The sequence below is a fragment of the Peromyscus californicus genome, unplaced genomic scaffold, assembly GCF_007827085.1.
Source record: "Peromyscus californicus insignis strain IS unplaced genomic scaffold, ASM782708v3 Scaffold_3__1_contigs__length_106647218, whole genome shotgun sequence".
Taxonomy (NCBI): Eukaryota; Metazoa; Chordata; class Mammalia; order Rodentia; family Cricetidae; genus Peromyscus; species Peromyscus californicus.
The window spans coordinates 35,523,705-35,550,561 of record NW_026294551.1 but is presented as its reverse complement, the minus strand read 5'-3'; the positions used below and the strand labels follow the sequence as shown (position 1 = coordinate 35,550,561).

The 26,857-nt window shown below is 39.5% G+C and overlaps 1 protein-coding gene across 14 annotated transcripts in view; it reads left to right on the top strand.

The window, feature by feature from the left end:
• Nucleotides 1–26,857, top strand: part of Trim37 (tripartite motif containing 37) — a 153,772-nt gene that overhangs the window by 12,414 nt on the left and 114,501 nt on the right. For 12 of the 14 annotated variants that reach the window (XR_008222455.1, XM_052758161.1, XM_052758164.1 and 9 more), the window contains exons 3-8: nt 1,822–1,862; nt 3,960–4,076; nt 6,540–6,627; nt 9,072–9,194; nt 12,537–12,660; nt 19,380–19,447. Coding sequence is in view for 13 of the 14 variants with exons in the window: in XM_052758161.1 (XP_052614121.1) it covers nt 1,822–1,862; nt 3,960–4,076; nt 6,540–6,627; nt 9,072–9,194; nt 12,537–12,660; nt 19,380–19,447 (561 nt within the window). In the remaining variant the exon portion in view is untranslated. Of the gene's footprint in view, nt 1–1,821; nt 1,863–3,959; nt 4,077–6,539; nt 6,628–9,071; nt 9,195–12,536; nt 12,661–19,379; nt 19,448–26,857 lie in introns of those variants that run through there. The other 2 variants (XM_052758162.1, XM_052758173.1) reach the window with 2 other exon arrangements.

The following is a 26,857-nucleotide window of genomic DNA, read 5'->3' as shown; positions in this document are numbered from 1 at the left end:
AGAGAAACCCTGTCTTGTAAAACCAAAAAAAAAAAAAAAAAAGAAATGTGTTTACAGTCTTAATATCTCTGTTTTAGATGTATTCTTTTTAAATTTATGTATATGGATGTTTTATCTATATGTACATCTGCACATTAGAAGAGGGCATTGGATTCTATAAGACTACAGTTATAGATGGTTGTAAGCTGGCATGTGGGGCCTGGGAATTGAACTCAGGACCTCTGGAAGAGCAGCCAGTGCTCTTAACTGCTGAGCAATCTCTCCAGCCCAAGTGTATTCTTTTATTTTAAGTATATGAATGTTTTTCATGCATGTATTTCTGTGCACCACTTGCATGCTTGGTATCTGAGGAGGCCAGAAGAGGGCATTAGAGTTACAGTTGTGAACCACATTTGTAGGAGCTTGGACTCAAGCCTGGGAACTCTGGAAGAGCAGTTAATACTCTTAACTGCTGGACTATCTCTCCAGCCCCCAAGTATTTGTTTTATGTATGGGTTACAACTGTTTCCATCCAGTAATAATTTTTGTTGATGTCTTTGAGACAGAGTCTTGCTGTGTAGTCCTGGCTGGCCTAGAATTCACAATGTAAAAGAGGCTGGCCTCAAACTTGTGATCCTACTGTTTCTACCATTCAGGTGCTAGGATTAGGGGCATGTGTCACCACACTGAGCCTCAGGAGTAATTTAAAAAATGAAATTATGGGCTGGAGAGATGACTCAGCTGTTAAGATAACTTGCTGCTCTTCCAGAAGATCTGAGTTCCTAGCACCCACTTCAAGGGGCTCACAACTGCCTGTAACTCCAGCTCCAGGGTATTTAACACCCTTATCTGGCTCCCTCAGTCAACCCATGAAATTAATAAGATTTGGGCTTTTTATTACATCTACTTAATGGTGTGTGTATGGGTGGACAGCATATGGAAGTCAAAAGACAATTTATGGAAGTCAGTTTTCTCTTCCCACCATGTAGATGAGGAGAGTTGGGATTCACACTCAAGACTTCAGGCTTGCCAGTAAGCTTCCTTACCTGCTGAGTCATCCAGTTTAGGGTTTTGTAGAGATGTTATTGTCTCCAGAAACTTTTGTTTTTTTTTTGTTTTTTTTTTTTTTTTTTGTTGTTGTTGTTTTTTGAGGCAGGGTTTCTCTGTGTAGCTTTGGAGCCTGTCCTGGAACTCCCTTTGTAGACCAGGCTGGCCTCGAACTCACAGAGATCTGCCTGCCTCTGCCTCCTGAGTACTGGGATTAAAGGCGTGCGCCACCACCGCCCAGCTTGAAACTTTTTTATAGTTGTAAGGAAACCAGAGTTTCTGGGTGTTTAAATTACCAACCATTATATGTAAGACTTGAGGAGGACTGGCCCTAGTGCTTACTCGTGTTTTTAGGTCTGGTTTGCATGCCCATAATGTGTGCCTTAGGATTAGTTTGCTTTTACAACGTAAATTTAGTACTACCTTAATCTCCGTGGTTTGTAATTAGTTAGAAAAAAATCATTGTGGCTTATTTTTTGAGAGTGGAGTGACGGCATTACTTTTATAAAGATTTCATCTTTGTGAGATCTAGCTAGCTCTAGAATCACTTGCTTTCCTATGGGAGAGTAGCCTCTTAACTATTTTGGGATAAATTCTGTCCCTTTGAAAATTTGTTCCTGTAATGATAATGATGAGAGAGAGAGAGAGAGAGAGAGTAGATTGCCTGTTATTTCTGTATCTCTAAAATAAATTTAGGCACTAGAGAGTTAAACTCATTAAATGTAGTTTATAATGATTAGGTATATAAAGTAATGGTGTTTTTATAATCAGAATTTAATTATTTTGCCTCCTTAGCGCTGGCTGACAGAGCAGAGAGCTCAGTGTCCTCATTGTCGGTAAGTGTTTCGCTGTTTTATATGGAAAATGGTAAAAGAAAGAAAAGCCATGGGGTCAGAGGATGCCCTGGGATGTCTAGAGGCAAATTCCCCTTCCCCCTCCACCCCTGCAGTTTTCCACATTTCTTTTTTTTTTTTTTTTTTTTTTTTTTTTTTTTTTTTTAAAGATTTGTTTATTTATTATGCATACAGTGCTCTGCCTGCATGTATCTCTGCAGGCCAGAAGAGGGCACCAGATCTCATTACAGATGGTTGTGAGCCACCATGTGGTTGCTGGGAATTGAACTCAGGACCTTTGGAAGAGCAGCCAGTGCTCTTAACCTCTGAGCCATCTCTCCAGACCCCACATTTCTTTTCCTTAGGGATAAAGTTGAATAAAAAATGATGAGTAGATTTGGAAACACAAGTGCAGAAACTGTCTGTATGCCTGGCCAAATTTTAGGTTGAATGTGTTATTTGTGGTTGTAGTGCTGTGCCCTTGTTTTTCTTACATAGTTTATTGTGTGACTTCTTAACTTTCGAATTTAAACAAAAAGTTTAATTGGGGCTTGGTAGCTCACACCTGTGATCCCGAGCACTGAAGACTGAAGCAGGAGGTTTGCCATGCATTTGGGGCTAACCTGAGCTATAGTGTGAGATTTGATTTACTGGACAAAAAGAATCCTTTCAGAAGAAATGGACAGGCATATAAGAATAACACGCCTGATGTATATTCTTACATACCTTTTTTTTTTTAAGGTTATTTTGAGACAGGGTTTCTTTGTATAGCCCTGGCTATCCTAGAACTTGTTCTGTAGACCAGGCTGGCCTCAAACCCAAAGAGATCCACCTGCCTCTGCCTCCTGAGTGCTGGGATTAAAAGCACGAACCACCATTGCCCAGCAATTATATACCTTTTCTTAAAGCAGACAAATATAGTAACTTACTGTTTATGATTCTCTTGCTTGTCATTTGTTTACTCTTTGGGATATGTTCTCATGTAGCCCAGGCTGGCCTCCACCTATAAGGATAAACTTGATCTCCTGACACCACGTCCTGAAGTGATAGGATTTACAGGCGTGTGCTCCATACCTGGCTTTATAATTTGCTTTTCCCCCCTCCTAAAATCAGTGGGAATATTTCACTGATGGTGTGTGTGTAAGTCATTTAAGCATGTGTTTGATAACTCTCTTTATAAGATTATGTTGATATTGAGAAATGTTTAGCTTGTTTCTATTTCTCGTTATGTAGGCAATGGTGCCAGACTGCCACCTTTTACTCTTCTGTTTGCTTTCTCATATTAGTTTATGAGAAGAGCGGCACTGTAAATGAGAACTTGCTGTAGTGATTGTACTTTTCTACATACAGTATAGTGTGGCCACCAGCTGCATGTGCTATGGAACATTTCAATTGTGTCTAATGTGACTAGTGACATTTTATTTATTTGTTTATTGAGACTGTTTTGCTATGTAGCCCAGGTGGGCTTTGAATTCATCCTCTGGTCTCAGATTCCTGAGTGTTGGGGTTATAGGCATGTGTTACCATTTTTTTAAAATGAAATAGCCATATTTGGCCAGTGATTGCCATTCATTTATCATTGTTTTGATGGTCTATGACTTGAACCCAGGAATTAACTCATACTAATAGCATAATATGCTGCCACTGAACTGCGTACTCCAGGCCCATGGCTATCATTTTGTACAGTCCAATTTAGGCTAAGAAATTAAAAATTTATCATGTAAATTATCATTGTTATTGTTTGGATAGTGCATTCGTCGTGTGTGTGTGTGTGTGTGTGTGTGTGTGTGTGTGTGTGTGTGTGTGTGTAATGTATGAATGTAATAAAATAAGTTACAAAGCATATTTTTCATTGTCTCTTTGCTCTTTTGACAGAATGCCTCACTGCATAGCCCAGGCTAGCCTGGAGCTCATTATTTCACCCAAAGTGGCTTTGTACTCTTCAGTTCTGTAGCCTTGGTGATAAGATTACAGATGTGCTTTTTCATACCTGACTTTTATTATTGTTTTAATATTGTGCTCTCTTTTGAGGAATACCTACTTTAGAAAAATCTTGGATGTCTGTGCTGAAACATATACATGTATGGATTTTCTTTTCAGTGCTCCACTCCAGCTACGGGAACTAGTGAATTGTCGCTGGGCAGAGGAGGTGACACAGCAGCTTGATACTCTCCAACTGTGCAGTCTCACCAAGCACGAAGAGAATGAGAAGGACAAGTATGTGCTCGGTCCTTTGGTTCAGGAATTAATAGGTTATGCCATGTGCTGTTTTAATGACGCTTTATGTATCCGTATGCATACACTTCTATAATTGGCTTGGTGTGTACTTGCTCATGAATGTCTGTGTATGTCTTGGGTCCTGGGGATTGAACCTAGGGCCACATGTATGTGAAAATACTCACTGACTTCAAGATCTAATGACACTATATTGATAGTGTTCTCTTTTTTCTATAAGTGAGAAAGTTAATGTTAGTTAACCTTCTATATTCTTTCATTTGTTGCTCAATATCTAAAGTTTTTCTTTCTTTGTTGTTTATTTAACATCTATTTCATGACCTCTCACCCACAGAGGCACACAAAAGCAATGTGCTAGATTATCGGATACAAAGGCAAATGAATAGGTTAATTCTGTTTAACTGATTTACAGGAACACATGGTACGGTCTTGTTAGAAAGTACAATGGGAGCAAATTTTGGATAAAAAAGAATGAGTCGTTTTATATTACATGTTTACAAATATTGATCATATCTATAGGGTTATTAGGAACAGATCAAAAGTGGAAAGTTAGGAGAGATTCCAGGAATGTCAAATTTAAAGTAACTATTTATACACAGCGTGTTAAACTACTAAGTTTAACATTGTTATTATTATTATTATTATTATTATTATTATTATTACTATTATTATTATTATTACTATTTTATAGAGCTAGGACCATGGGGCTAGAGAAATGGCTCACTGGTGAAGAGTGCATACTGCTTTTGCAGAGGACCTAAGTTGGATTCCTATCACCCACGTCATGTGGTTCATAACTCCCTGTAACTCCAGCTCCAGGGGGATCCAATGCCTCTGTCTTCCATGAGCACCTGCATTTAAATGAACATACCCACAAACAGATACATGTACACGTAATTTAAAGTAATAAAAAATAATGAGTCATTTTTTAAAAAGAAGAAAAGGAATTGACCCACAAAAATGAGAGGTAGCTAAATTGGATTCTTCTTCTTTGTTTGGCTCTTTTTCTTTCTTTCTTTTTTTTTTTTTTCCTTTTCTTTTTTTTACTTGTTCACTGCAGGCTTTTGCTGTGTATCCCAGAGTGAACTTAAACTAACTTTGTAGTTTCACTTTGTAGTTAGCCTTCCTCTGCTTCAGTCTCCTGGGGAGAGATTACAGATTTGTGCCACTTTGCTCAGTTGATACCTCGCTAGTCCTTAATTAAATAAGACTGGGTGTTATTTCTCCTACTGTTCTAGCTAAACTGCGCTTTTTTCCCTTCTTTTTTGTTTTTTTGAGACAGAGTTTCTCTGTGTAGCTGTCCTGGAACTCAGAGCTCTGCCTGCCTCTACTCCCAAGTGCTGGGATTAAAGGCGTGCGCTACCGTGCCTGGCTTGCTAAACTGGACTCTTAAGGCTGTTACTTTTAGCATTGTGGTGGTCATACCAAAAAGTGATTTAAATATAATAACACATTTCATCAGTGACCTCTCGAATATTTTTCCCTGTAGAATGATGAGATATCACTATTTGGAAAAGGTTTTTTTTTTTTTTTTTTTTTTTTGGTTGGGCTTTTACATTTTTTATTAGTGCCTCTCATAAAAGGAATAAATATCCTACAGTTTCCTAATCTGGCAATCTTCTGTTTTGTTGTAATTTTGAGCCTTAGCTTCCCAAATGTATTTCAGATGTGTGCCACCATACCAAGATTTTGGTGTTATGTAATATACCATGTAAAGGAAGGCTCTATATTGATATGGTAGGTGACTGTGTGGTTTAAACAGTGGGAATTTTTTCCCCTTCTGTAGTTTTAGAGGCAGGAAATCCAAGATCAAGGTGTTTGATGAAGGGTTGGTTTCTGGTGAAGCTTCTATCCTTGACTTGTAACTGGCTGCCTTCTTTCTGAGTCCCTTTGGAGGTTAAGACTTCAACATAAGAATTTATTGGAGAGCACAGTTAAGTCTGTAGCAGAATTGAACTTCATTGTTTTATATGTGAACATCTGTATTAAGAGAAAGTTTTAATTGAATTGTTCATTTATAGTGGCGACCTAGTATTGACATTGTGCAGTTGATATCTCTCATTTGTTATTATTGGCCAGTTGCAGGAAAGTACTTATGCATATTCATGTATGTGCTCTTGTCTGAAGCTTAGTCTTTGTATTAGGCAGTAATGGGATAGCATTTATTGTATATAGTGATGACAGGAAGTGGGGCATGTAGTTTATTTAGAAAGGAATCTGTCATTTGCTTGTTTAAAGTTTAGATTAATGAAAAAAGTACTTTAACATTTTTGTCCATGTGTAATTATTTAGCCTAATTCTTAGAAGCTGTTGAATACCTTTTACCTTTTTTATGATGCTATAACCATTTGAAATTGAGTGATCTGTTTGCCTTAGCTTAGACATTTCTTGGAAATTATACTTCAGTTTTAATTTATAACTGCCTTTTCTTTTCATATTGTATAGATGTGAAAATCACCATGAAAAACTTAGTGTATTTTGCTGGACTTGTAAGAAGTGTATCTGCCATCAGTGTGCACTTTGGGGAGGAATGGTGAGCAGAACAAATTCATCATGTTCTCTTTGGTTTAGATACTAGAAGGCATTGATAGCATTAGTTGATTTAGATGGAATAAAGTATCATTTTACTTTGATGAAAAATGTACCTGTTTTATGCATTTTAGAAGTATTGTGCCTCCTGCTGTTCCAGAAGAGCCTCTTTGGTCAGGAGTGTTGATATAGGATAGATACTGCTTTTATAGCTTAATGTATATAAAATATATATTCACATTTAACTTATATTTTTCTCCTTTCTTCTTTTCTCCTTCCTTCTTTTCTCCTTCCTTTTTTTGTGGTGTTGGTGATTGAACCCAGGGCCTTATGCTTGCTGGGCCAGTGCCATACCAGTAAGTTACATCCTCAGCCCAGGACTAGTGTCTCTGATTTGAGTACTGGTCAGTTGATCTTCAGACTTTAGACGCTTCTGAAGTAATAAAGTATTATTTAGTTTGTCTTTCTAATCTTGTTCAGAGGCCCTCACTGTTCCCAGGGTTGTTGCCTACCCCCACCTTAGCCTCCATCCAGAGGTGGGACTACAAGCATGCAATTCCTTGGTTGGCTTAAAAGATGTTTGGGTTTTTTTGAGACAGGATATCACTATGTAGGCCAGGCTGGCCTTAAACTTCAAGTCCTTCTGCTCCAGCTTCCCTAGTGCTGGGGTTATAGGCGTGTAGTATGTCTGGCTAAAAGATTTTTTTTTTTTAGATTTTTAAGATTTATTTATTATGTATACAGTGTTTCTGTCTGCATGCCAGAAGAGGGCACCGGATCTTATTATAGATGGGTATAAGTTACCATATGGTTGCTGGGAATTGAACTTGGGACTGCTGGAAGAGTAGCCAGTGCTCATAACCTCTGAGCTATCTTTCCAGCCCTAGCTAAAAGGTTTTAAGCCAACTTACCTTTATCAAATCTGAAGTATTCATAGTAGCCTCCTAGAAGTTGCTTAATAGCCAATTAAATCATTTATATTCAGTATAACAACATAAATAGGTTGAGATTAAACACAATAAGAGTTTTTGTTTTTGTCAGTGCTGGAGATTCAGAGCCTCCCATATGGTAGTAATGATGTTCTATCAATGGGCTCTAACCCTAGACTAAAACAATAGATTCTTAATGGGAGAAATAAAAGTTTATCTACATCAGTAATTGCCTAAGTCTCAGGTTAACTATGAGACTGATCATTTTGTGTGGCTATTGGGCAGTGTATTTACAGAGAGTATGGCAGGCTGAGCTGGTTGAGTAGTGCTCAGTCCAGAGAGCTTTGTCTGAGTTTGAATTCTAATGTACTGACTGGAAAAATTTTAAGTTACCACAATTTGATGTTGAAGCAAGTTTTAGAAGAGGCTCAAGAGACACTCTCAGAATCAGCATTTAAAAAAATCCACATCAGTCAGGGTGGTGGAAAAATATCCACATCAGCCAGTCGTGGTGGCGCACGTCTTTAATCCCAGCACTCAAGAGGCAGAGGCAGGTGATCTCTGAGTTTGAGGCCAGCCTGGTCTGCAGAGTGAGTTCCAGAACAGCCAGGGCTACACAGAGAAACCCTGTCTCTCTACATCATATAGTTGGAGAGTTGGTTCAGCAGTTTAGAGCACTTGCTGCTGTTGCAGAGGACATGAGTTCAATTCCTAGCCCCACCTGATGACTTATAAGCATCCGTAACTCCATCCATAATTACATCCATATGTAATTCCAGTTCCAGGGTATCCAAAATCTTCTAATCTCTCTGGGGCACCAGGCATACATGTGGTATACATACATACATACATACAGGCAAAACATTCATGCATATAAAATAAAATCTAAAACAAAAAAGAAATCCACATTTTTTTGTGTGTGTGTGTGTGTGTGTGTGTGTGTGTGTGTGTGTGGAGACCATGGTGGGATGCTTTTGCTAAACAAGATACCTCTGTCAAGGTTTGTCTGTAGGCTGTCCTAGAATTCTTTATGTAGACCAGGCCAGCCTTGAACTCAGAGATTAATCTGTCTCTGCCTCCCATGTGGTGGGATTAAAGACATGTTTTACCATGGTTGGCTCCATTATTTTCTTAATGTCTAGTATTTAGTTTCTTGATGGCATTGCTACATTTTCTAGATAATTTTTTGCAATCATTGGCTTATTTTAAGAAAATAAAGGTGATATTAAAAGTTGAAATTCGCCGGGCAGTGGTGGCGCACGCCTTTAATCCCAGCACTCAGGAGGCAGAGACAGGCGGATCTCTGTGAGTTCAAGGCCAGTCTGGTCTACAGAGTGAGATCCAGAAAAGGCTCCAAAGCTACACAGAGAAACCCTGTCTCGAAAAACCAAACAAAAAAGTTGAAATTCATTTGAAAATAATTCACCAGTTTATCATTGTCCATAGAATATTAAAGAGGAATGTAAATGTAATTGGAGTGTATGAAACCTCCTCACACTACTCATATTGATTTCTGTAGCATGGTGGACACATGTTTAAACCTTTGGCAGAAATTTATGAACAGCATGTCACTAAAGTGAATGAAGAGGTAGCCAAACTTCGTCGACGTCTTATGGAACTGATCAGCTTAGTTCAAGAAGTGGTAAGATTACTTTTACATGAGATTGATAATCTTTTTTGATTCTGTGGTATATATTCTTATATAACTTCTGTGTTCAAATCAAGATTTTCAAAGTTTAAAGATTTGATGGGGTGATAAACCTCAAGTCTCAGTCAGCTACAAACAGTAGAGGAATTTGCACCCAGAGCTATGGCATATAGGGATCAGTTAAAGCTGTAGAATTGCCTTTTTCTTTCTTTCTTGAACAAATGTATTCTTTCTTTGTGTGTTTGTGTGTGTGCACGTGTGTGTGAATGTGTTTGTGATTGTGTGGGCGTACTTTTGCTATGGTGCGTATATGGAGGTCAAGGACAACTTTGGGGATTCTGGGGAGTGAACTTAGGTCGTCAGTATTGTACAGCAATTCCTTTAAGACACTGAGCCATTTCCCAAGAATTGTTTTTTATAGATAGAGAATCAGTAGTGAATTCAAAAAGTGGACTTGTTACAGAGTAAATTTACATCTAAGTAGTGTTATTATTGACACTGTGTGTTTTTGTTGGGGTAGTGGTACATGCAAGGCCTGAAGTCATCCTTAGGTGTCATTCCTCAGGAGCCATCCACCTTGTATTTTGAGATGAGGTCTCTCAGTAGGAATTGGAGGTCAACAATTTGGCTGTGCTGGTGGGTCAGCAAACCTTAGAGACCCTGTTTCTGCCTTCAACAGCAGTGTGGATGCTGGGGCGAGACTTCGGTTCCCATGCTCATATAAAAAGCATCGTACTAACTAACTGAGCCATCTCCCCAGCCCCAGTGTTGACTTTTGTAATCATTCAGGTTGTAGATCCTCAGCTTTTGGGAGGGTTTCTGCTACCAGTGAGGGAACTCTCTTTTTTTCTTTCAGATTTATTTTTTGTTTCATGTGTATGAATGTTTTGCCTTCTTGTATATATGTGAACTATGTGCATGCCTGGTGTCCTTGGGTTCAGAAGTAGGCTTCAGATTCCCTGGAACTAGAATTACAGGTTGTTCTGAGCCACCATGTGGGTGCTGGGAACCAAAACTGGATCCTTTGCAAGTGCAGTAAGTGCTCTTAACCACTGAGCCATCTCTAGCTCCTGAATGAACTCTTTTGTGTATGTTGAATTAGGCTCCATAGAGTTTAAAGAGTTATTATTTAACTATGAAGATGTCATATGTAGGGTTGGGGAAATGGCTTTGGAGATGCAGTATGTTGGGATGGGGAGATGGCTCAGGTTGCTTGATGCTCTTTCAGGGCACTGGAGTTCAGTTCATAACTGCCTGTAACTCCAGCTTCTGGCCTCTACAGGCACTCTCAACATGTGGCATATACCCAGATAGACACAAACTCATATATAAATAAAAACAGAAAAAAAAGGTTATCTGGGTCAGTTTTAGTAAGTTATTTGTTATTTATAATTTTTCTTTGGAAAAATGTGATAAATTTCAAGCAAGTACTAAATATCCTTTTGGAATATATTCTGTTTAAAGTTGCCAGAATGGGTTTTTTTGTATATCATTACTAACCTACCAGCAAGTATTCTTTACCTTTTGGGAATCAAGAATGAAATCATTATTTGTAACATTCTTTCAATATAAAATAGCATTACTGAATTGCATGCATGCTACAAAGCCCTTTTGAAAAACAAGCTAGCTGAATTGATTTTTTGTTTTTTTCTTTTGTTGTTGTTTTTTGTTTTTGATTTTTTTCGAGACGGGGTTTCTCTGTGTAGTTTTGGTGCCTGTCCTAGAGCTTGCTCTGTAGACTAGGCTGGCCTTGAACTCACAGAGATCCACCTGGCTCTGCCTCCCAAGTGCTGGAATTAAAGACGAGTGCTACTGTTGCCCAGCACTAGCTGAATTGATTTTATAGCCTTGTCTATCATTAATTTCTCTTGGCAGCATTAGGAGGCTATTCTAGGTTGAGAGTCCTACTTATATATAATAATAGCATGTATAGACATGATATTTTTTATTTTTTGTGGTACACTGACTTGAAATCTATTGCATATATTTTGCAATCTTGGAAAAACAACTATCTTTTTGTACGTATTCTGAAAACAATCTTTATGAACTAGAGAAAACACTGGATTTAAAGCATCTTTTGTTGGGCATGAAGACATGTACCTGTAATCCCAGCACTGAAGAGGGTAGATGGAGGCCAAAGAACCAGTTCAGGGTCTTCAACTATATGTCAAGTTCTAGTCTAGCCTGGAATGCATGAGATTCTTAAAAAACCCAAACAAAACCAAATCTTTTCTATTTTAGGATATGTACTGGTCAGTTTTGTTTAAATGTGGGTGTTAGTGTATGTGAGCATGTAGTCACATATCCTGACATTCTTGTGGAGGTCAAAGGACAACTTGCAGATATCAGCTCTCTCCCCTGTATGGCTCATGGGGATTTAACTCAGGTTGTTAGGCTTGGTGGGCAGTGCCTTTTCCTGCCAAGCCATCTCTTAGACCCTTTTGTTTTTATAAAGTAGTTTCTTATCTGAATGTGATTGGGACTAGTTTTATGTTACCTAAATTTTGTTTGTCTGTTTTGAGACAGGGTTTCATGCAGCCCAAGATGGTCTCAGATCTGTAGTTGAAGCTAGCCTTGAACTCCTGGTCTTTTTGCCTCGACCTCTCGTGTACTGAGATAATGGGTATGTGCCAGCACACCCAGTCAGTTGTGGTTATTTGGGAGCCACTGCTGGGGGACATACAGGAAAACTCCACGTACAGTAAAGACCTTTTTATTACTATATTTGTTAAATTATAAGAAACTTAATTATACTCTTTATTTTGAGAGCTTTATTACATTTATTTGTGTGTTTGTTTGCACATATAGGTAGGTGTGTGAGTGCATGCATGTGAAGGCCAGAGGACAACTTGCAGGAGTTGGTTCTCTCCTACCATTACGGGTCTTTGAGTTTGAACTTGGGTCATCAGGCTTTGTGGTAGGCACCTTTCTCTACTGAGCCACCTCACCAGGCCCTAATTGTGTGTTTTTAATAATCTTTAAAATGGATTTAGTTGAATTTACAACTTTTTTTTAACATTTACTGTATGTGTATGTATGTGTGTTTGTACACCTTTCTATGGCCTAGGTTTGGAAGTCAGAGGACAACTTGAAGGGATTGGGTCTTTCTCCACCACGTAGATGCCAGGGATTGAGCTCAGGTTGTCAGACTGGGTGGCAGACATCTTTATCTCCCAAGTCAACTTGCTGACCCCAAACTTACAGGATTTTTTTTTTAAAGCAGTTTTACCTATATAGTACAAACAATTAAAATTTTGGTTATGAATTTTAAAGAGGTAATTAACTGATTTTAAGATTAATCACAGTGATTGCATTATGTTCTTGTTTATCTTCTAGGAAAGAAATGTAGAAGCTGTAAGAAATGCAAAGGATGAGCGTGTTCGGGAAATTCGGAATGCGGTGGAGATGATGATCGCACGACTAGACACACAGCTGAAAAACAAGCTCATAACACTCATGGGTGAGTGTGTTTAGTCTGCTGGAGGACATGGTACCCGACCTTGTTTGTGCATCCGTCTTTGAGGAGTCAATTGATGAGTTGTTATGACTAGGAAGCAATCTTAGGATTTTAGGCAACTCCATGTTATATAACCTGGACTACAAGTCTGACTTCGGTTAAGAAGTGATCAAATAAAAAACTTTTTTGTAGCTAAAGTTTTCCTGCCTGGCCCACAGTCAGGACAAATCTCTATCACCCGCCAGTCCCACAGCCACACAGCCATTCATAAACTTATGAATATTCTACTATGTCTAGTATTTTGATGCCTAGTTAATAGGTTTTCTGTGTGCACTTCTGTTTAACATTTCAGCTTACTGTTTTTGATGAATTCTCGTTGGTCTTAGCTCTAGATTGAAGTTTCTCAATTGTGATTGTGTGTATTTGATGTGCAATTTGGAGTATGCAGAAGGTGTGGTAAGGGAAAACATTGGACCAACGAATGTAGATCAACAAGGGACAGACAGGGTAATCCTCTGCCTCGAGCTTCGGGAAACTCAGAGGGGCCTCAGGCAGGCCCCCACAGTAAATCCAGTTCAAACCTTTCCTGCAGTTGTAGAGGAAAGCCCTACTCAAAGCAACTAAATAACCAAATGTCTATTGGAATAAATCATGTTAGTCGAGATGATGAAACAGAGAAAATAGGAAATTCAGGAAAAAACATAAAATTTTTTGGCAAATTTCTATTAATGAACAAAGACCAAAACTAACAATAAAGATAAATGATGTTTTGTTGTCTGATCTGGTAGACACAGGTGCGGACATTACCATAATTGCACCAGAATTTTGGCATCCAACTTGGCCTCTTTAGGAGGTAAACGTTCAACTGTTAGGAATTGGGACATTATCTCGAGTGAAACAAAGTGCAAGATGGCTTGAATGTATAGGTCCAGAAGGACAGAAAGGAAAATTAAAACCATCTATGGCCAACATAGCTATGAACCTGTGGGGTCGAGACTTGTTACAACAATGGAATACTCAGATTAATATCCCTCCAGTCTCAGAAACAAATCATAAATTAGTACATGTTTCTGAGAGAAATATTAAAAGATATTATTCTAATGAGTGCTCACCAGACATCCATGTCATACAAGAACAGGGCACAACAATTGATAATATTCCAAAAACACCAACAGCTCTACCTTTAAAATGGTCAACAGACAAGCCTGTATGGGTTCAGCAATGGCCAATCAGTGTTTTATTTATTGACTAATCAGCAACACATTTGCCATACAGACCATCCCACAGCACTTTTTCATACCTTTTATATGAAAATCCTAAATAGTCTGTGAACCTCATTAGTAGGTAGCTTTTTTTTTTTTTTTCTCCCACAACTAAGAAAACAATTCGCTATCAATGTCCCTTTTCCTTTTATTCTGTCTTCTTTGAAAGTGAAATACTAGGCGGGCATTGGTGGCACACGCCTTTAATCCCAGCGCTTGGGAGGTAGAGGCAGATGAATCTCTGAGTTGGAGGCCAGCCTGGTCTACAGAACAAGTTCTAGGACAGCTAGGGACACACAGAGAAACCCTGTCTCAAAAAACCAAAACAAAAAAGGTAAAACACTGATGTTTGTGAATATGAGCCATTGTCTCAGCTTTTTCTGAGAGTTTTAAATTCTAGGTGTTTGATTTTAGATTTAAAGTCTTACCTTAAATCAAAATTATATTTAATCATATTGCTTATTCTTGGGTTCCTCTAAGGTTTCCTCATTCTTCTTTGTTGGTTTTGTTTTTTTTTTGTTTTTTTTTTTTTGGTTGTTTGTTCATTTTTTAAAAAGATTTATTTATTATGTATACAGTGTTCTGTCTGTATGTTTGCCTGTGTGCCAGGACAGGGAGCCAGATCTCATTATAGGTGGTTGTGAGCCACCATGTTGTTGCTGGGAATTGAACTCAGGACCTCTGGAAGGGCAGCCAGTGCTCTTAAACTCTGAACCATCTCTCCAGCGCCTTATTTATTTTTTTAAAGATAGGGTCTTACTGTGTAGCCTCAACCAATCTGGCCTAGAACTGGCTTAAGCTGTAATCTTAATTTATGCAGTGTTTTACTAATACAAAACTTGCTTTATAATTTTCATTATAACCCAATATGCTATATAAAATCTTTAATAAAGTATGAACAATATTTTATGCTTTGTGTTCTTTCCAAGATTTTGACTGTATCTTTCAGTTTGGGTATTCATATATTAGTTCATGGATGTTTTCATATTATTAATCTATACAATCTGACTTCAGGGTTTTTTTTAAATTTTTTTTTTTTAATTTTTAAAAAAAATTTAAATTTTTTAACGTGATAGTTTTAACATACACTCTTTAGGCTGGGCATGGTGGCACACACCTTTAATCCCAGTGCTAGGTAAGCAAAGGCAGACGGATTTCTGAGTTTGAGGCCACCCTGGTCTACAAAGTGAGTTCTAGGACAGCCAGGGCTGTTACACAGAGAAAACCTGTCTCAAATATATGTGTGTGTGTATGATTAAACGATACTGTTTATTCACTCAGTGGAGCAATTAGAAGAAATCTGCAGCCATTGCTTTTCCGTATCACTTAGATAAATGTTCATGCAAGAGAAAATCAGATTTTCTTAGGTCCCCAGCTACAGTCAGTCATGTGTATGATTGGTCCTACTTTTTTTAGGCTTCTAAATATATTTGGAGATGGGAGAGGTGACACATGCCTGTAATTTTAAAGTTGGGAATTGGAAGCAGGAAGATCAGGAGTTTGAGGTCATGTGCTTTCCTACATAGTGAGTTCAAGGCTGGACTAGGGTATATAAAATAAAACCCTGCCTTAATAACAAAAAACATTCTTTTGAGACTCCTTTACCTTTAATAGACCACACAGAGGACTGGAGTTTAAACTGGAGATTTTATTTTATATTTTGTTAGTTTGTCTTGGGGTTTTGAGACAGGGTCTCACTGAGTGGTCCAGGCTGGCCTCATATTCACTGTGTAGCTCAGGTTAGCCTCAACTTTGGTGATCTTTTGCCTTAGCTTCCAAGTGTGATCACTGGTGTGGGTTACCACACTCAGTGAGACTTGAAAATGAGTCTTAGATATGTTGACACACACCTACAGTCCTAGCTCTCAAGTGACTAAGGTAGGAGGGTCATGAGGATCCCTCTGGGCTACACCATGAAAAGCCTTCTTCTCATAAAGTCAGATCAGCTGGGGAGATGGCTCTGCAGAAAGTGCTTGCTAAGTGAGACTGCTGACCTGAGTTCAAGCCCATGAATCCATATAGAAGGAGAAGGGGAGAATCAACTCTACGTACATAGTTGTCCTCTGAACAAACACCCACACATTACACACACACACACACACACACACAAAAAAAAAAAAAAAAAAAAAAAAAAAGATTCCTGCCAGGCAGTGATAGCACACGCCTTTGATCCCAGCACTCGGGAGGCAGAGGCAGGCAGATCTCTGAGTTCCAGGATAGCTAGGACTACACAGAGAAAAACCCATGTTGTCACCCCACACCCCCCCCCCCCAAAAAAAAGAAAAGACTCCTGTTGGTGTCTGACAAGATGGCTCAGCCAGTAAAGGTTCCGACTGCCAACCCTGATAGTCTCAGTTCAGTTTGCACGGCCCGCTTGGTGGAAGGAGAGAACTGATTCCACAGTTGCCCTGTGACTGCCACATACATGCTGTGGCCTGAATGGCCCCCACAATAAAAGAAATTTAGAATTTACCCCTCAGTTTTTTCTTGGAGACAAGGTTGCTCACTGTGTCCTGCTTATTTGGAACTCACTGTGTAGGTCAGGCTGGCTTCAAACTCAGAGATCCTGAGTACTAGAATTAAAAGCACCACTTCTTCTGTTAGCTCAAAATAATAGTATTAAAGCAAATAAGCTACTTAAAGTATTTTTCACTTTTAATATGATTTTGAATAATAACCAAATGTATACTTGCATGTAGCCTTGCTTTTTGTTTATAAGTTTGCCTAACTTCTTTAATTAACTAAAAGTCAATTATGTCAGCACTATAGATTTTTAAAATTTAAGGAATGTATGTGTGTATTTGGGGTGTATGCTTGTGTGTGTAAATACAAAAACTTGTGTGTGCATATGTAGTTAAAGGTTAAAGTTGGGTGTCTTCCTCTTTCCCTTTTTTATTATTTTTAACTTTTGAAAGAAGATTTATTTTACTTTTAATTATGTGTGTATATGTGTACATGCTAGTGCAAGAAAGAATCCAGAAGAGGGCATTAGATACCCCACCCCCCAACCCCCAGAGCTAGAATTGGTAGTTGTGAGCTGCCCTGACAAAGGGCGGTAGGAACCAAACTTTGGTCCTCTCCAAGAGCTGTACATGCTCTTAACCACTGACTCTCTCCAGCTCCTCCACCTTGTATTTTTGAGGCAGTATCTCTCACTGAGCTTGCGATGCTCTGTTCTGGGTGTCCTGACTGATCCCTGAGTTCCCAGGATCTCCTTGTTCCCTTTCCCCTTCCCCAGCCCTGGGTACAGGCATACACTGCTGCTCTTGCCAGGTCTAATGCCTGTGCAGAAGAATTTTACCCTTTTAGCCAGGGTTTCTTTGTGTAGCCTTGGTTGTCCTGAAACTAGCTCTGTAGACCAGGCTGGCCTCAAATTCAGAGATCCTCTTGCTTCTGCCTCCTGAGTGCTGGGATTAAAGGCTTGTGTCACCACTGCCCAGCTTGAATTACTTTCTTTTTTGGGGGGTGGGTGGGCAGTTTGAGGTTTCAAGACAGGGTTTCTCTGTGTTGTTTTTTGTGCCTCTCCTGGATCTCACTTTGTAGACCAGGCTGGCCTCGAACTCATAGAGATCCACCTGGGCTCTGCCTCCTGAGTGCTGGGATTAAAGGCATGCCCAACAAAGCCCGGCTTGAATTACTTTCTTATCATGAAAAGTTACTGTACTTTGTAGTTTTTTTCCCTCTAGGTTTGTGGAATGACTGCCTTTTTCTCTTTTCTTTCTTTCTTTCTTTTCTTTTTTTTTTTCCCCTGAGACAGGGTTTCTCTGTGTAGCCCTGGCTGTCCTGGGACTTGCTCTGTAGACCAGGCTGGCCTCATTCATAGATATCTACCTACTACTCCTGAGTGCTGGGGTCACAGGTGTGCTCCACCACTGCCTGGCTACCTTAATTCTTTCTTTTTACTTAAGAAAATTTTTTCATTCATTTTACACACTAATCAAAGATCCCTTCTCTTCCCTCCTCCTGCCCCCACAGCCTCCCCCTCCCAACTCAACCCCAACTCCCCCTCACAAGAAGGCAAGGACTCCCATGGTGAGGCACATCCAGTAGAGGCAAATCCAAGCTCTTCCTCTGGCCTTAAGGCTACACAAGGTGTCCCATCATAGGTAGTGGGCTCCAAAAAGTCTGCTCATGTACCAGTGATGGATTCTGATCCTACCGCCAGGGGGCCCCCCAGCAGATCAGGCAACACAACTGTCACCTTAATTCTTAATAGACAGACTTTTTGTTGTAATTTAATGTAAACATCTTGCTAATTTATTAACTACATCCATCTTTTAAGGCAAAGTTAAATTTTGGGAAGAAATTTCAGAGTAACTGAATGAAGTTGTTATTGTGTCTGCCAAAAGGAACATCAAGTCTAGAAAAAAAATAAATGTTCCATTTAAAACCCATTTTCATTGTTATATTTATTTTCATTTGTTTTGGGATACCATAGATTCAACCCAAGACTATCACTGTACATTTCTTTTTTCTTACTTACTAATTTTAGATAGTGTCTCAAATAACTCAGGCTGGCCTCAAATTGGCTATATAGCCAAGTGTGACCTTTCATTCTTTTTGTTTGTTTTATTTGAGACAGGGTTTCTTAGTGGATCCTTGGCTGTCCTGGAACTCACTCTGTAGATCAGGGTTGCCTCAAACTCACAGAGATCCACGTGCCTCTGCCTCCTGAGCTCTGGGATCAAAGGCGTGCGGTACCTGCTGATGACCTTGAATTTTTGATCCTTTTGTCTCCACCTTCTGAGTGCTTCTGAAATTAGACATTTCACCATACCAGTTTATACCCAGCTGAGCATTAACTTAGAACTTTGTGCATGCCAGACAAGCATTCTACCAAACTCTAGCCCCAGCCCTGTAAACTTTTTAGATAAATTTTGTAGTCCTAAATTGAATTTTCCTAAAAATAGGGTTACCTCCAATGTTCTTTTTCTAAGCTACCTTTTAAAAATAGTACATTCTGCTGGGCAGTGATGGTGTACGCCTTTAAACCCAGCACTTTTGAGGTAGAAGCCAGGTGGATCTCTGTGAGTTCAAGGCCAGCCTGGTCTACATAGTGAGTTCTAGGACAGGCTCCAAAGCTACACAGAGAAACCCTGTCTCCAAAAGTAAAACAAAATCATATTCAGCTTCTTCTTTTTTTTTTTGTTTTTGTTTTTTCGAGACAGGGTTTCTCTGTGCAGCTTTGCACCTTTTCCTGGAACTCACTTGGTAGCCCAGGCTGGCCTCAAACTCACAGAGATCTGCCTGCCTCTGCCTCCTGAGTGCTGGGATTAAAGGCGTGTACCACCACCGCCCGGCCATATTCAGCTTCTTAAAGCTTTAGGAAAGTCATTGGGAGTAAGTAATGAAGTTTTGCTCAGTTGCAGTGGATCTCTTTTTACTGAGTATATTCATAGGAAGTTATCTCATTCTTAAGTCTGTAGTAAACCTGAATGTTGTTTTGCTTCTTGCAAACAGGTCAGAAGACATCTCTTACTCAAGAAACAGAGCTGTTGGAATCTTTACTTCAGGAGGTAGAGCATCAGGTGATGAAATATATTTGTTTATGTGCTGCTGAGTGAGCATTAAATATTAAATAGAATGAAATAGTCTTTGCTGGGCATGGGATACAGCTGTAATCTTTGGGAGGCTGAGGCAAAAGGACCATGAGTTTGAGGCCAGCCTATGCTATATAGAGCTTTTGAGGCCCTCCTAGACCACATAGTACCTAGACTTCATCTCAAAAAATAACGTATTTATCTTTTCTTCATCCCTATTTGTCTATCTGTCTGTCTATGTATTATTCCATTTATCTTCATTCATTTATTTATTGCATTCATTCTTTCATTTATTGAGTGATTGAGGTAGGGTCTCGTACTGTGGCTTACGGTGGCCTCAGACTTTTGGCAATCCTGCCTTTGTTTCCAGTAGGCTTTGATCACAAGGTGTGGTGATTTGAATGAGATGACCCATATTCTTAGGCATTTGAATTAGTCCACAGTTGTGGTGCTGTTTGGGAAGGCTTAGGAGGTGTGGCCTTACTGGAGTAAGTGTGTGATTTGTGGTAAGCTTTGAGGTTTAAAAATCTCCTGCTTCAAATGTTTTTCCCCTAGCCTTCTGCTGGCGGAATGGAAAAGGAGGGGATAGAAGCTATGACAGCAAAAGATCTGCGTGCTGTAGTGGAGATTTTTATAGAGTAGGTATTAGCTGATTCTTAAGATTTCTAAATGAGGTTTATGATGATGTGTCAAAATAGGATTACTTTTTTTTTTTTTTTTTTAGATTTGGAACTTACTATGTAGACCAAGCTGGCCTTAAACTCTCAGAGATCTGCCTGCCTCTGCCTCCTGAGTGCTGGGAATTAAAAGTATGTACCATTATGCCTGGCTGGAATTACTTTTTGTTGGGAATAGCCCATAGACATTTGTAAATTTATAAAAGGTAAAATTTCTCCATATGATTTAAGTGGTAGCTTTAAGATAGATGGTTATTGCCATTTACCTAAATATATTGATTTTTCCCTTAAAATTTAGCATTAAGGAAATACTTTTATTGTCATTTACCTAAATATATTGATTTTTCCCTTAAAATTTAGTATTAAGGAAATACCTGTTGTGTTTTAGATAATAGGTATTATTTTAGGCTTAAAAAAATATTTTAAATTTTATGTATATGTGTGGGTATGTGCCTGTGAGTGCAGGTGCCTGTGGAGGCCAGAAGAGGGCATCAGATTCCCTGCTGTACTTATAGGTGGTTGTGAGCTACCCATTGTGGGTGCTACGAACTTTACTTTGGACTTCTGTGTAGCTAGAGTTTTCCTGCCTGGCCCACAGTCAGGGCAAATCTCTCTCACCCGCCAGTCCCACAGCCGCTCAGACACAACCAAGTAAACACAGAGACTTATATTGCTTACAAACTGTATGGCCGTGGCAGGCTTCTTGCTAACTGTTCTTACAGCTTAAATTAATCCATTTCTATAAATCTATACCTTGCCACGTGGCTCATGGCTTACCGGCATCTTCACATGCTGTTTGTCATTGTGGCAGCTGGCAGTGTCTCTCTGACTCAGCCTTCCACTTCTCAGCTTTATTTTCCTCCTTGTCCCGCCTATACTTCCTGCCTGGCCACTGGCCAATCAGTGATTTATTTACCAACCAATCAGAGCAACACATTTGCCATACAGAACATCCCACAGCACTTCTGCAAGAACAGTACATACTTTAGCCGACTTTCCAGCCCCATTTTAGATGTTTGGGATATAACAGTAAACAAAATGGAAAAAAAATTTTTCCTTATCAAATTTATTGGGGGCAGTTAATAAACATAATTGAATAAATAAAACATGTCATCTCATAAATATCTGATACATTCACTTGTCTTAAATTTGTTTTTTAGAATGCCGCTTGGACTTAGCATTTCAGCTGTCCCCAGGTCAAAAGCTTCCATAGGAAACTTTTCTTCATAAGCTCAAAGAAGAGCTTTTTTACTACCCATAAAGCCCAAAGAAAGATTTTTTCCCCCAGTTTGCATTCATAGCCCCCAAAGTTAGAAAATTGAAGAGTTTTTCTGTCTAGTTGCCTTACTTATTTTTTCCTACATGATCTTACACTGCTAAGTTTTTCCTACACTATATTACTACCCTATACCTTATACTTATTTTTCACAGATAGAAATTGAGAAAGGGATAGAAGATAGAAAATTTTGACAGAAGAGGATTTCGCTGCAGCATCGGACATCCTTCCAGTCCACTTACCTTTTCTCTCTAGGATAAAACCCCTGCCTCTCAATAATATATATAAAATATATATTTTCCATAACACCGGCATGCCTTTCCACTGGCAGGGCTGACTCAGCACTTTCGCCAAAAACTCTTTAATAAAACTATTATTTTCCTTTATCTTAGTCCCTATTACTTTGTCTTTAGTCTCTGTTCATTTGTCTTTAGTCCCTCCTTTTTTGTCTTTAGTCCCTTTTTCTTTTTTCTTTAGTTCCTGTTCGGGCGCCATTCTGTGGGGCGTTTACCCACCACCCCCACAGTTCCCCAGAATTTTCTTGAGTGCAATCAGCAGGAAATATTAGATAGAAGGATTTATTGCGGAGAATCTTGTGGAGATAAACAGATAGAAAATAAAGGATAGCCTCGAGAGGGCCTGGAACCTATTCCAACGGGCCCGACTGTCTCTGCCCCAGGGTTTTAATAGAGACGCCAAGGGGTGGAGCAAAAGACCTCCTCCCCCAGCACAGCCAAGTGCAGATCATCTCAGACACCTGCACTCAGGCCCGTGGTCCTAATCATCCTCTATGTGGACCTGCTGGGTAAAGCCACGAGGAACCCGAGAACGGGCTCCCACAACGTTCTCTTCAAATCTTTTGCCTAAAATTTTATTGAGTTCTTTATTTTTTTTTTTTAGGTTTTTGTAATTCTTTGTTGTTTGTCTTAACTAGGATTATATTAGCTTTCTTGTCTGTTACTTTGACAAACTAAAAGAAAGAAAGGCTTATTGTCATACTGTCCATGGTCCATTTGGACCATGGTCTAGTACCTCTGTTGCTTTTGGGGCTATAGCAAGGCAGTATGTATAACATGGTGCAAGAAACCTATTTAACTAATGCCAGGCAGTGGTGGCGCACGCCTTTAATTCCAGCACTCGGGAGGCAGAGCCAGGCGGATCTCTGTGAGTTGGAGTCCAGCCTAGTATACAAAGTGAGATCCAGGACAGGCTCCAAAGCCACACAGAGAAACCCTGTCTTGAAAAAACAAAACAAAACAACAAAAAAGAAACCTATTTAACTCGTATAACTTGTAGCAGTTGGGAGTGAAGAGAGTGACCAGAGTTCCAACATTCCCTTAGACGTGGTCTAACTCTGATCCATTGGGCTTCAACTTTTTTTTTTAAGATTTATTTATTTATTTTGTTTTTGTTTTTTGTTTTTTTGTTTTTCGAGACAGGGTTTCTCTGTGTAGCTTTGCGCCTTTCCTGGATCTCGCTCTGTAGACCAGGCTGGCTTCGAACTCACAAAGATCTGCCTGGCTCTGCCTCCCGAGTGCTGGGATTAAAGGCGTGCGCCACCACCGCCCGGCAAGATTTGTTTTTTTAGTACATTGGGGTTTTGCCTGCTTGTATGTCTATGTGAGGATACCAGATCCCCTGGGACTGGAGTTACAGACAGTTTTGAACTGCCATGTGGGTGCTGGGAATTGAATGTAGGTCCTTTGGAAGACAGCCAGTGCTCTTAACCTGAGCTACCTCTCCAGGTCTGGGCTTCACATCTTAAATGTTCTGCCACCTCTGGTAGCTCTATAGGTTGGTGACAGTCTGTAGCACCTGGCCCTTTGGGTAAGTTGAGTATCATCCATAGAGGATTTTAAAGTTGTATTTGTTTGTTAGAGCTGCCATGATAGAGCCCTGTAGCTAGAGTTTTCCTGCCTGGCCCACAGTCAGGACAAATCTCTATCACCCGCCAGTCCTAAGCCGCTCAAACCTGATCAAGTAAACACAGAGACTTATATTGGTTACAAACTGTATGGCCGTGGCAGGCTTCTTGCTAACTGTTCTTACAGCTTAAATTAATCCATTTCTATTAATCTATACCTTGCCACGTGGCTTGTGGCTTACCGGTACTTTACATCTTCCTTGTCCTGATGGCGGCTGGCAGTGTCTCTCTCACCCAGCTTCCTATTCTCTCAATTCTCCTCTCTGTTAGTCCCGCCTATACTTCCTGCCTGGCCACTGACCAATCAGTGATTTATTCATTGACCAATCAGCAACACATTTGACATACAGACCATCCCACAGCAGAGCCCCACTGAATGGGATCTTGAACAACAGAAATTAATCTTGTCATAATTCTAGATTCTGGCAGTTCAAGGCCAAAGTGCTAGTGGGTTTCATATTTCCTGAGGTCTCTTGCCTTGGCCTGTGGGTAATGTGCTCTCATTCTGTCCTCATAGATGTTTGTGTGCTGAGAACTCTGGTTGCTTCGCTTGAGCTTAATCAACTCATCCTCAAATACAGCTGAGGACTAGAGGGTTAGGCCTCCATCATATAAAATTGTAGACGATGATGAAAGATACAGTTCAGACCACAATAATACATAGTTTTACAAAGCTGCCTCATGATCTTTATAGCCAGTTGAAACAAGCAGTGGTAGATAGATACTCTTCCAAATTGTAGTGTAAAGTGCTAGAACTTCAGACTGATTTTGTTGAGTTCAAAATCCATAGTCTTTTAACTGCCATAGTATTTTACTGCATTAGATTTCCCATTCCTTTTTATTTTTATTTATTTATTTATTTATTTTTTGGTTTTTCGAGACAGGGTTTCTCTGTGTAGCTTTGCACCTTTCCTGGAACTCACTTGGTAGCCCAGGCTGGCCTCGAACTCACAGAGATCCGCCTGACTCTGCCTCCCGAGTGCTGGGATTAAAGGCGTGCGCCACCACCGCCCGGCTTCATTCCTTTTTATAAAGGATTTATTTTAGATGGTATGTATGTCTGAGTGCCTGCATGTATGTATGTGCACCACATGCATGTCTGGTGCTTGAGAGGCCAGAAGAGGTAGAATCCCTTGGAAATGAAGATATAAGCTGTTGTAAGTCACCATGTGGGTGCTGGGAATCAAACCCAGGTCTCTGCAAGATAAGCAGGTGCTTTTAACTGCTGTGCTCTCTCTCCAGCCACAAAACCAAAAAAAAAAAAAAAAAATTCTCATGCTTTATCTCTGTCTTGATATTTCAGGAACTGATAGGATTGTGTGTATGATATATGTGTATGATATCAGCATTTCTAGTGGCCATATATAATTAGAAATGCTTGTTGTTAAAGGAGTATCTGCTCATTAATATATAGTATATAATATATAAAGTAGTTTAACTGTATCAGTGTGAAAATATATTTGAAGTTGCTTTTTTTTACTTAACACTAAAATAGGGAAAAGTTGATTAAAGTCCTATAAGTTTAATGATTTAATTGTTAAAATGCAAGCAACCCTAGATTCTCTAAAGTTTCTTAATTCTTCAAACCTGCTTTGAAACTTAAATTTTTTTCTTTAATTTATATGTATGTGAGAATTTCTGCTTATGTATGTATCACATGTGTGCCTGGTGCTCAAGGAGGCCAGAAGAGAGCGTGAGATCCCCTGTAACTGGAGTACTAGAAAATTGTGAATCACCTTGTAGGTGCTGGGAACTGAACCTGGGTCTTCTGCAAGAGCAATAAATGCTCTTAACTGCTTTTAACTGCAGAACAATCTCTCCAGTCCCTATTTTTAAATTTTTAAAAAGATTTTTTGAGATAGAGTTTCATGTAAGCATAGGTTAACCTCAATTTTGTCATGTAACTGAAGGATGTCCTTGAGTTTCTAATCCTCCACCTCCCAAATGTTGGGATTGCAAATGTGCTAACAGGCTCAGTTTTCTGCTCAGTTGTGGGGTGAACATAGGGCTCCTTGCATGCTAGGCTATTACCAGCCCAGTTAGATTCCTACTCTTGAAAGTTATTTTTTCTTTTCTAGATTTTTGATACAGGGTTTCTCTGTGTAATAGTCCTGGCTGTCCTGGGGGAACCTGCTTTGTAGACCAGACAGCACAGAGATCCACCTGCCTCTGCCTCCTGAGTGCTGGGATTAAAGTCATGCACCACCAGTGCCTGACTATTTTATTCTTAATTTCATTCTTTTCCTTTTTTTTAATAAATCTTTTTTTGAAAATTTATTATTTATTATGTGTACTGTGTTCTGCCTGCGTATATGCCTGCATATCAGAACAGGGCACCAGTTCTCATTATAGATGGTTGTGAGCGACCATGCGGTTGCTGGGAATTGAACTCTGGACCTCTGAAAGACTACCCAGTGCTCTTAATCTCTGAGCCATCTCTCCAGCCTAATTTCATTAAATAACCAGATTGATGTTGTTCAAATCTTAGATGGTCTTTTAATAAAAAATCCAGAGTCAGATATCAGGGTGAAAACTTAAAGATCAGAGAAGCAGAGCAGCCAGCCACTAGTTCTTACCTCTACAAAATCCTCAGTCTAAAGAGTGAGTTCTTGTTTCCTCACGCCTTATATAACTTTCTCTGCGAGACATCACTTCCTGGGATTAAAGGTGTGTGTGCTTCCCAGTACTGGGATTAAAGGTGTGTGTGCCACCACTGCCTGGCTCTGTTTTAAGTGTAGCCTTGAACTCAGAGATCCAGATGGATCTCTGCCTCGTGAGTGATAGGATTAAGGGTGTATGTTACCACTACCTGATCTTTATGTCTAATCTAGTGGCTAGCTCTGTCCTCTGATCCTTAGGCAAGTTTATTAGGTACACAATATATCACCATAATTAGCTTTGTAATTATCCACTGTTTTTTAAATATTATTTTTAATACACTTTAAATAAAATATAATTAATTAAAAAAAAAGCTAGGCAGTGGTGGTACACACCTTTAATCTCAGCACTTGGGAGGCGGAGGCAGGCAGATCTCTCTGAGTTTGAGGCCAGCCTGGTCTACAGAGCGAGTTCCAGGACAGCCAGAGTTGCACAGAGAAACATTGTGTCGGAAAAAAACCCAAAAATATATGTAGATATTAAATTATTAGCCCCTTTCCTTTGCTTCTAACCCCTCCCATGTTTCATCCCTTCTCCTCCTAAGCTTTCCCCATATTGGTAACTTCTTTTTCATTTTTATTGTTGTGTATGTGCACGTGCGTGCATGTATGTGTGTGTGTGCAGTACATTTTTGTTTGTTGTGTGTATGACTTCAGGGCTGACCTTTGTATTGGACAATAGTTTAGGGGGCTCATTCCTTGGAGAGGCTAATTCTTCTCAACAGTCATTAATTGCCTGGCTGCTCTGAAACTGGCTATGTAGACTACGCTAGCCTTGAACTCACAAAGATCTGCTTGTCTCTGCCTTCCAAGCAACAAGATTAAAGTATGCACCACCATACCTGGCCTCAATTTTTCTTAATG